Source organism: Panicum virgatum, chromosome 5K (genome assembly GCF_016808335.1).
Source record: "Panicum virgatum strain AP13 chromosome 5K, P.virgatum_v5, whole genome shotgun sequence".
NCBI lineage: Eukaryota > Viridiplantae > Streptophyta > Magnoliopsida > Poales > Poaceae > Panicum > Panicum virgatum.
The window spans coordinates 54599223-54610222 of NC_053140.1; the positions used below are offsets into that span (position 1 = coordinate 54599223).

The 11000-nt window shown below is 55.0% G+C and overlaps 1 protein-coding gene across 1 annotated transcript; it reads right to left on the minus strand.

The window, feature by feature from the left end:
- Positions 1-2005: 2005 nt before the first annotated feature.
- LOC120708659 (BEL1-like homeodomain protein 9) lies at positions 2006-6737 on the minus strand. Its single transcript, XM_039994033.1, has 4 exons — positions 5689-6737; positions 4430-4803; positions 3147-3207; positions 2006-2955 (listed from the first exon to the last, which is right to left on the minus strand). The coding sequence occupies exons 1-4, from the start codon at positions 6418-6420 to the stop codon at positions 2350-2352; spliced, it is 1773 nt and encodes a 590-aa protein (XP_039849967.1). The 5' UTR covers positions 6421-6737; the 3' UTR covers positions 2006-2349.
- Between the last annotated feature and the right edge of the window lie 4263 nt (positions 6738-11000).

Consider the following 11000-nt stretch of genomic DNA (forward strand, 5'->3'; position numbering starts at 1 on the left):
CACCAGCCGGTGTTGCCGATGACAGCGCTGGATTAGCTCATCATTGATCGACACCTGAAAAGAGCAGCGTCAGGCCACGAAAAACCTCAGCTCGCGGCAGTCCGCACTAGCAGCAGGCGCTCCCAGTCGAAAGGGCGTGCGCCGATGGGAAAAGCGAAAGCGATGGATGGGTGCCGCGTCCCCCGGGCAATGCTCCCACTGCTCCCCATGTCATTTCCGATGAAAGCCGCCAGTTATTCTATGCAGCAGAACAGAACAGTATGAGCCTGTCATTTCCGAGACAAAAGCAGGTGATGTGCCACCGCCAGTGCCAGTGCCAGTGGCGGGTAGTGGTGGGAGCAAGCGGCCGCGGCAGCATCGGCAGCTAGCTGCAGCTGCGCCACTGGCTTTGCTTCATCGCTCGCGTTCGCATCCGCATCCGCATCGGACCCGGATTGGCCGAGGCCCGGCGGGGATTCCACTGCCAGACAGGCCGGATCGGGCGAGCATTTTTAAAGGCGCTCCAAATCCAAACAGGAATCGGTCGGATCAGCCATATCTTAGGGTGGAAACTGGGAACGGCATATGCTTAACGAGAATCAGCCAGGGCATCATCATCGATCGGGTTACGGGGGAGCCCTCTCGCTTTTGGCTCGTGTGTGGCTTGGCCGTGCCCATGGATGCTGGTTGGCTGCGCTGAAGCTGAGCCTCCCGGTCCCGGAGATATGTGCAAAGGCAAAGTGGTGGGGACAGAACAAAGCCTTGCTTTCGAGAGGCATGTAATGTACCTGGAGGAGGAAGCAAGCCGATGGAGGAGAGACGGAGGCCTCGGTTTACTGAAGCTTTCGACGGCGCCAATGGTGAGCCAAAGAGCTGGGAGATATTATAGGTTTCACCAATCATGGCATCATCCCATGACTTGAGTTGCATATACTACTACTGTAGCTGCACCTGTGGAATTTTCTTTCTTTTTTTTGGGTGGGGGGGATTGAACACAGAACTACTACTGCAAAAACAGTAGTTTTATTAAAAAAAATCGGAGAAGAAGATGAACTGCTAGCACAAAGAAATTGATCTTGATTGATGTCCAGAGTTCAGTTTTTACATGACTCGTGACAACTTTTGTCCTGGTAATTCGTACGCCACCAATTTTCAAGAAAAAAAAAGAGAAAAGGAACCGTACGCCACCAACGTGTAAATGTTGCCTGTGGCCGAAAGAACATTTTACGCACCCAGCCCCCAACCTGAGCACCTGACGCCTAAAAGAGGACGCGAACAGTATTCTTCTAAATATAAACAGTAGCTACAGCAGTTGCTGCCCTTTCTTTAGAGGATCCTGAGGGCAGTCACTGACGTGCACGGATTCCTTCCAAGCAAAAAAAAACAACGGCCATGACAGCCATGTCCAAGCGAAAAAAACAAATGGACCCCTCAAAGAAGCCTATCTCCAGATACCATTCTATATTGGCCAAAGAAGCCTCATGCTGTAAGGTGACAGTAAAACCAAGAATCACAGCTACTGTAACAACGCATATGCCCAGGCAGAATGGTAGCGTTGTCCAAGATAAAGCAGGATTCATCATATCTTTGCCATTTGAGGTACGGTGACAGTAGTTTAATCCAAAGATCAGAAGGTTAGCCAATCAGCAGCTGACAGCCCTAACAGTCTGTTAGCGTGACAAAACGGGCTGCTAATAAACGTTAGTGGGCAAATCATACTTTTGTCCAGGCTTTAGGAGGCTACCCCATACAAGGATGCAAGATGGATCACAAATGTCTGCTTGCTTAGTAGTTTAATGCACACAAAAGGCTAGCAAATCAAGCTGAAAGACCAACTGGTGTTGGTCATGTTCTACAGTGACAAGTTAAATCTTCAGCACAGTTTACGGTAGCAGCATCCTTTTTTCTGGCCATCAACAAGAGCTGTCTACCTTCTTTTCCTTTTTTTTTTCTTTTTACTGCCATTTGGAAACACACTTTCTTTGGGGGTATGTGGCAACACTTGACTTCGCAGTACAAGGCCAAAGGAACAATATCTCACCATATATTAAATCTTTTTTGAAACAACACCATGTATCAAATCTCATCTCAGAGCAAACACGTATTGGGGACTTGGGAATGTATTTTCATGCTCTCTATTAGCCCAGCAAGTCAAATATCTGGCAACACACTTGGATCTACAAGAAGGGCTGACAAGTCAGCAACGGTTTTTTCCTCCACCCTCCATAGAAATCGATTCAAAGTGATCAAGCCAAAGCCACCAAGTGATCCACTTATATACCATTCTAACATACTAGTAGTGGTACAGTACAAGGTTATGCACCATCAGAAAACTGACATGCAGGAGCACCAATCGCACTAGCAGCCATATCAGCCAACAAAATCATGCAACAAATGGCCACCGATCTCCTTGCCAAAATGCCGGTCCTGACCTCCAAACGAGCCCATCACGTAGGCATCGCTGACCTCCTCCAGACCGAAACGGTGGGCAAGGTTGGGCGGGAGGGACACTGGGAGTGGTTCGGCGATGCAAACCCGGTTGTTCTGGTGGAGTCCAAGGGTGAGCGACACACCGCCATTCCCCGCCCCGGCGATGCCGCTCATTGATCCAACTTGCTGGTGATGTTGTGACGACGCGAGGCTGTGCTGATGCTGCGGAGTCGACAGCCCGTTGTATGCGAAGGTGACCTGCCCCTGCTGGATGGAGTGGGACATCTGGGAGAGCTCATCCGGGAAGCCTTGAGAGGTAGGGATGCCGTGATTCCGAGTGATGCTGCTGCTTTGGCCGAGCTGGGAGTCAGAAGGATCTGAGGGCTTCCTGCTGCTTTCAGACGAATGCTGGGTCTGGTGATGCATGGAGAGCTGGCTCTTGTCAAGGGCTGGATGCTTGTGGACCTGCCTCATCTCGAGGTTGTGGATTTCTTCCACCATTGGTTTCCAGAGCCGGACCCTTGCATTGATGAACCAATTCGATACCTGCAGTGTGTGTTAAACATAAACCATCAGAAGGTTTCAGGTTCAGGAACAATAATACATACCAGAGCTACCAGCCTACCAAAGTATTCAAAACAAGTACATAATAATCACTGTAATAAATAGAACATGAGCTGCTGCTGCTACTACTACCCTATCTATAACAAAATCCAACAAGCAGCATGGTCATTTACCTGGTTCCGCGTTAAACCCGTCTGTTTAGCTAGCATTTGCTTGTCACCATCAGTAGGATATCTGGACAATTTTATTATGACACTGAGATGAGTACAACCATTCGAGCTTGCTAAAAGGCAAATGAATCAATAGTAGTCAACGAAGGTGCACATATACAACAATTTGAAAAAACAACAAAAGGAACCCGGTGAAAATTAGGTCAGCATATCAGACCATTGCAGTGGTCAAGCGCCTGTGTCTTTATTATTTCCACGGTGGAGCAATGTGGTATGCTTATGATAACGGAAGGCTAGACATCAAGCACTGATCGATATGGAATCTAACCAAAGGACAAAATTGACTAACTGTGGGTTGGAAACCTTTTGCCCCCTCAAGCCAGGGAAGACTAGTACCCATAATTATGAAATTGACTGAACTCCACATATACGCTCTAAAGTGACAAATTATCAGCAACTCAGCATCTTGAGGTTGTACCAATCAATTCGATGTAACTGATGATACAGAATTTCAACTTTTAGATCAGACATCATGTGAAGCGATTGTACTATGAAAGCAAAACATAATCTGCAGAACAAACAAGCAAATCATTGTGTTTAGTATAGGGTGGTACTCTTTAAATTTGGTTGGAAGTAAAGCGCGCTTTCGAGTTGTCGTGACTGTGCTGCCATACCCATCAGACATAGGGTCCTTACCAAACCATTCTAACAAGACACCTTACGGTACTTCGAAGTAATGAGGACTATCTAACAAAGATTGCAACAGCATCCTTAGATCCCCAAACAGAACGCTCCTACATAACTATGATGTGAACAGCTCAAAAATGCATTTCACGTACAGGTTATAAAGCCTGAGCATCCATCATGTTATAAGCTCCAAAGCAATAATTTGGAAGCCATGGCATTCTATCACGCAAGTTTAACACAATGATTCAGACAGCCAGGAATGTCTGCCGTGGTGTCACCAAAACATCTAATACTTTCTCCATGCATGTATCAAATCACAAATCATCATTTTGGCAAGCATCATGGAGCCATGTCCAGCGAACAGCAGCTCATCATGAATGTTCAAGTTGACAAGTCTCTAATGCCCCACTAGCTATCTAGAGTAGCTTCGGACTCCAACCATCATTGAAACAAGTAATCTAGGAGTAATCGCAACGCTAATCATCCTTATGGCCATCATCATCTCGAAACAAAGTGCACTGTAATGACCGTATTCATGTCCTAGAGACATTTCATTTCCATATAAAAATGAACAGGTTGAAAAGCGCAAGATGACTTACGGATGCAGGAAGTGCTCAAACAGCCAAGAGCGGAGCACAGAGACAGCACGCTCTGGGAGCCCTCGCTGCGGCCGCCAGATGTTGTGCGGCTGGCCGAACGCAGCCATACTGCTCGCTCTCTGGAGGGCGGCGGCGCTGCCACTGGCAAGCCCGAACATGGCGATGTCCTTGCTGAGCCCCTCTTTCCCGGCAGCAGCCTTGGACGTGTTCCGCAGCTGGCTCAGTATCATGCCCTTGAGGCACTTGAAGTGCTTCGCCATGGCCCTCAGCGCCATCGCGGCGAACGGGGCAGCGTTGCTGAACCCGGCGACGGTCTCAAACGAGTTGATGACAGTCTGGACCTGCTGGTAGTACAGTCGGTACCTCTTGCAGACCTAGGGTAAAAAAAAAGGTCGTAATAATTGGATTACAACTCAATAAGCGAGATCATCATCGAAATTAGACAGCTAATAGGCTTTTAAACAAAGAAATTCCAAGCTGGGAAAAGGGAGCAGGTTGCTTTTGTTTGAGAATGGAGACATGACATCAACAAAGCAGGTCTGCTTCCCAATTATGGAAGCGAGATGCCATTAAAGAACTCTGCCAAACACAATCTGCTATTCAGGGTTCCAAAAATAGGAGCTAGAGACATTTGTACGTGGATGCTCGTGTGTTGCTGCCCCCATGCTCCCGGTCGCAGGGGACGCTACGACGAGCCAAGCAAGGACGAATCATCAGAGAAGATATCAAGAGGCGACGCCATTTTTTTCTTCCCTCAGGTGACATAAAAAAGAGAGTTCATAGCAGTTAGCGTATTTAGATTCCTAATTTCATGTAGACTACTAGTGCTACCTGCGACGCAAATCCTGCTGCCAAAAGAGCCGATCAAAATCCTATCATGTATGATAGAATCGAACGAACACAACTGTTCAATGAACAGTGTGAACTGTAAAAAGCTCACGAGCACGTAATCCGTATACCAAAAAAAAACCCCCGGAAAGATGTACCGCGAGTATCAACAGCAGAGGAAATCATCATCAAATCAACAGCACATGCAACGACAGTGAATAAAAGCAGGCCACGACTGCAGTGGCGATGCGACCTCTACAAGCAAGATTCTTCTCCACCCAGCAGGAGAGATAATTGCAATTCCGAAACGAGGTGAAGAAAGGATGCATAGAGCATGGAGGATAGCACAAGAAAACCTGGAAGGAGGGGCCGAGGCTGATGAGCAGCCTCAGGCAAGCAAAGCAAGCAAGCAGAAGGTAGCTAGAGCGCACCTCTTCCATCATGGAGATGAGCCTGGTCTTCTTCCACTGCTGCTCGGCGCCAGAGATGGGCCCGGCGTCGGAGGCGGCGCGGTCGTCGCCGTCCATGTCGTGATCGATGCCCTCCATCGGATCCGCGTCGAGCAGGGCCTCATCGGAGGCGGTCCGGTCCACGTGCGGGGCCGCGCCCCCCACGTCGCAGATCTCCTCGAGCAGCTTCTCCGCGGGGGCGAGGAAGCGGGACCGGCCGAGCACCGCCGCGTAGCCGGTGAAGGGCCCGAAGGGCCCCGCGGGGGCGCCGATGAGCGGCCTCCTGGGCTGCTGCTGCTGCGGGGGCGGCGGCGGGGGCGGGTTGGAGGACGAGGAGGAGAGCGAGAGCGCGAAGTTCTGCGTCGGGATCTGCGACGCGAGCGGCGGGGCGAGGCCGTGGGCGTGCGCGGCGACGAGCTGCGCCTGCGCGAGCCCCGTGGGGCTGTGCGGGGAGTAGGAGGACGTGGAGGAGGAGGCGTAGGAGTAGAACCCCGGCGGGGGCGGAGGCCAGGCCGCCCCGGCGTGCTGCTGGTGCTGCGGAGGCGAGCCGTCGTCCTGCGGGAACCGCAGCTTCTCGCGGCGGCTGTGCTGCGGCACGTGGTAGAGCTGCTGCGCGGCCACGTGCTGTGCATGGTGGTGGTGCAGCAGGAAGTCGCCGTGGCCGTGGCCGTGGCAGTGGGGCTCGGCGCCGTACCCGCCCGCGGCGGACGACATGGCGCGCGAGAGGCGATCAGGCACGCGTGCTCCCTCCCTCCTCGGGGCTCGCGCTCGCTACCACCACCAGCAGCAGCGATCGAGACGAGAGAGCACTTGCACCCCCTGGAGCGCGCGAGGCGTGGGCGTGGGCGAGTGGGCGGCGGGGGGGAGACGAAACGGCTCCGCACTTTCCGAGCGGCGGTCCTCCTGCTACCCTGCGGTGCGCTGCTGCCCCCGCCTGCCGCCGCTGTAGCCTCTCCTCCCCGGCTCCCCCTCCTCTCCACCCCGCGCCTTTTTATCCCGCCCCCCTTTCCACCCTCCTCATCCCCGCTTTGCCCCCGGGGGGCTCGCTGTCGTCGGGTTCCGGGTGCCTTTCTTTCGGCAAAGCCGAGACCGAGAACTCAACCGAGAGCGAAAAGAGAGCGCTGGGCAGGGCAGCTGCTAGCTGCTAGCTGCGGCCTGTGCCCGCTGGAGGGGTAGGGCGCGGGCGATGGATGGCGATCCGTGAAAGCGAAAGCCGGATGGGCAGAGGCGACCAGGTGAGGTGCGGCGGCAGCAGCCAGCAGCGCCGGGTTGGGACGGGGTAAAATAGATAGTCGACGGACACGGAGGCACGGAGGTCGCTCGCGTCCAAGCCTGAAGTGGGCGCCCGTGCCAGCGCCCCGCTTCCGGGCCAGGCCGATCCGTCCGGCTCGCTCTTGGCGCGGCACGGGCACGGTAACTGGGTTTTACCGCGCGCGGCCTGGTCGGAGGAGCCCCGTTTCACGGCGGGGCGCCTGGCACCGCGCCGGTTTGACCATTCCGGGGCGGGGGAGCAGGAGTAGAAGACATTCCATGTGCAGCGCGATTAAGGCCCCTAATAAATGTGCGCGCTAGTACTAACTGGACTGCACAGTGCCATCCACTGCTGAAGCCCCGCACGGCCACCTCCGCTGCGTCCTCCTCAATGTTCCCAGAATCAATGCGCCCGCCCGTGCGTGCGCCGCGCACCCGCTCGACGCGACCGACCCGGCGGAGCCAGTGCCAGTGCCACTAGGAGTAAACAGTAGTTAGTCTTCAGAAACAATGGCGTGCGTTGCCTCACGACAAGCCCCAACGAAGACGGACCAGAGGAGGAGGGATTTCAGCCAAAGCAACCTCATCGGATGACCAGATCAGACGAGCAGAGGACCCTAAAACCGAGCCGCTACTTTGGCTGCTTGCGTGGGAGTCCCGGCCTGCGAGTACATGTAACTACATCGGTGCGCTGCGCTTTCCCCAGCCGGAGCCTGCCTGGCGATCCCAGCTTTCTTGCCTTCCCCGCTTGACGCGAGCAGCAGCAGCAGGGGGCACTGTAGCAGCGGCAGGAGGGGGAAGCAGCAAATCATACGCGCCCTTCAATGCGCCCTCTCCCAACCAATACCGAGCACGCCCATTGGGCACCGGGAGCCGGGCCCACGGGTCACTCATAATTGGGCCCGAGAACAAGCAGCAATCAACACCTCCTCCTGGGCCCCGCACCCCGCGACAAGACCAAACATAGCGCCCTGGCCCACGGCCCAGCCGGGCCGCTACCGCTACCCACCCCCGCGACCGCGAGAGCCAGACGCCGACCGGCGGGGGCCTCGCCGTGGGCGCTTCCCGGGATACGGCGGGGGGCCTCGTCTTCCTCTCCCCTGCCGTTCCCTCCCTTCCGGCGGGCCTCGCTACGCCTACGCGCGGCCGACGTCAGCCGCCCGGCGGCGGGATTACGTTAGCGTAATGGCGGCTGATTACGATGCGTGCTGTGCTTCACAGTGCCGCAGCTAGCTAGGCCTGGCCGCCTGGGAATATGACGTGGCAGCTTTTGCCCTTAATAACTCCACATCCGACCGTCCGTTGGGGGGATCCGGATGCAGGGAGAGCTGGAGAGAAGATGCTCGCCGAGATGAACTGTACGAGTAGTAGTGGTACGAGAACTGTTGTTACCGTAGAGCCAGGGGCGTAGGTGTGCTGCCTACTGCCTAGCTGTAGCATCTGCGTGACTGCATCAACAGGCCAAAGTGGGAGAGAACCCCCTGGCCCCTGGGGCGCTCGCGACCGCTGCTGCTACAGTCGAAGCACAGCGAGCGGAGCCTTTGTGCGCGGGGCCCACCCGGCAGCGTCGCTTTAGGGCACTGTTCGATCTTTCGTGTGAGCACATGCACGGCACGGGGGCGAAAGCAAAGCTGCTGACCGGCGCTGGTGCGGCAGCGCCTACGTACTGCTACTGCTAGTCTAGAGCCGCACGTTTTCGCTCGCTGCTGCTGCTGTCTGTCTGTCACGTGGGCCGCCGGCGGGCGCAACGCAAGGTGAGAGAGGTCGGACGCCGGCTTTGCCGAGGCGAAACTCTCTTTTCATCTCTCGGCACGTTTCCTGCCCAGGCAAGGCAATGAGATCGCTCGACCGTAGAAAAAGCTGCGTAGAGCGTGGTAGAAATTGGCCGAGAGGGTCGTCGTCGTCGTCCAGCCATTGATATCAGGCGTACCAACAGTACAGGGAAGGCGACATCCGTGTGCGTACGCGCCCAGGTGTTGGCACCATCATATCATTGCTGCGCCTGTACCGTATTCTTTCACACCCCTCGCACTCAAGCCCCTCGGAAACCGCTCACGGGCCGGCGGGCCGATGGAGACGTGAAGCAGCAAGGCAAAGCTTGCATGCATGCATGGCAGGGGCTGGCACGGCACGGCTGCGCTCCCGCAGCGCCCCCCGCTGCGGCGCGCCCCGATCGACATCACACTATCACAGTGGGTCATTCACGGCCAGCCGAGCTGAGGGCCGGGGGGGTGCTTTGGCTGGCTCTGCCTTGTTTTCTTGCCCCCGCACAGACGCACACCGCGCCCGCGCAGCGCAGCACCAGGGCCACCACCAGAAGGGCGGGCGCTCTGCCGTCTGTGGGCCCCGCGGGGCAAAAGGCTCGCACGGACACATGCGTGTCTTATTACGCCTGCCGCGGCACGGAGATACGCCTCCGTGAACGCTAGCGACCTGCTGCGCGCAATCTTTTGCCTTGTCCGCCCGAGCCGCAGGCCGAGATCACGGAGAGAGAGAGAAGGGGAAAGCGCCCGGAAAGTGCATCGGCGCGTCGTCGTCGTGTCGTGCATGGGTCGCTCCGCTCGCGACCAACCAACCCCGCCCCCGGCCGGCGTTCCCTCGCGCAAAAGCCGTCGCGAGCCTCGAGGAAAGCAAAGCAAAGCAGTTCTGCACTGCTGCCCGGCCGCGGCAGGCAAGGTGGCTCTTATCCGGCCGGGCGCCGGCGATCGGGTGCGCCCTTCCCCTCTATGGCCGTCTCAGTGCGCCCTTTGGGCGCGATGCCCGTTCGTGCGCCCGTGACACACTGCGACTGCGAGCGAACCATTGCCTGTTTCGCCGGCAGCGGACATGGGGGCGGGCTAGTTAGCGCGCGGCGCGCACCGGCGGCAATGCAATCTTGGAGGCCACCGCGCCCGCCGAGGTCACACTGAGGGACGAAAAAGTGACCAGGGGTGAATGTGAATCGATAAAAAATTATCGCAGTTGGAAATTCGACTTAAGATAACAAATACGTACCCAACCCTAAAATTTTAGGTGAAGTGTGTAGTAACTATGGATGAGCTACACCAACACAAAACAGCCCTAGGAACAAGCGAGAACAATCGCGGAAGCAAGCACGAAAAACAGCACGATATAACTCAGCGGTTGATCCGACGTATATGAGTCTGAGTACGTCGGTTGAACCGATGAGTCAGAGCCGGCAGCAGTGAAAAACGATCACCGGTTGATCCGATGTTCAGGTTTGAACATCGTCGGTTCAACCGGCGATGCTGCACCGGATGATCCGATAAATTCCAAATGCAACATCGGTGCAGTTGTCCAAAGCGACCCCAAAATGGACAAACAGAACACCGGATGAACCGATGAGATCGTTCACGAGCACCGGTGCAGTTGTCCAGAGGAACACCAAATCGAAAAGTGCTGAGCACCGGTTAAACCGACGTTAAGGAAACTCTACATGCCGGTTGAACGGGCAAAACACCAAACACCGTGGTAACGCCGGTTGATTCGATGCACGTAGATACTAATGCACCGGTGCAACAAAAAATCTAGGTCGAAAACCCCAATTGAACACCGGTTGAATCATTGACAATGCCGGTTCAACCGGTGATAGGAAAAATTCAACCCGACGCAGAAACTCTGTTTTTGCTCTCGGTTCGATACAAGACTTGACAATTGGAGGATCAAAACAAGCCGAAATCTCACCAAATTTTGCAGGCACGATCCCAAAGACCTTGTGAACATACCCACGAAAGGAATCGACGAATCACTCCATGGTTTGGGAGGAATCGAGGAATTCCCGAGCAAGAACGGGGTTTTCTCAAAACGTAAAATGCTCAAGAACGTCGATCCAAAGGAGCACGTGAATCCTAGGAGTTTTGCACTTGGCAAGAGAGCATGGATTCACCACAAAGAGCTCTAAGAACCACCACGATCTCGTGCACACAAAGAATCAAAGTGGAATTGAAATTCAACACAAACAAGAGTGCACGGAGTATTGAATTGATACGAAATCGAAAAGCCCCGAGGGCACAAGGAGGATAGGGCCTCCTTTCCCAATCGAA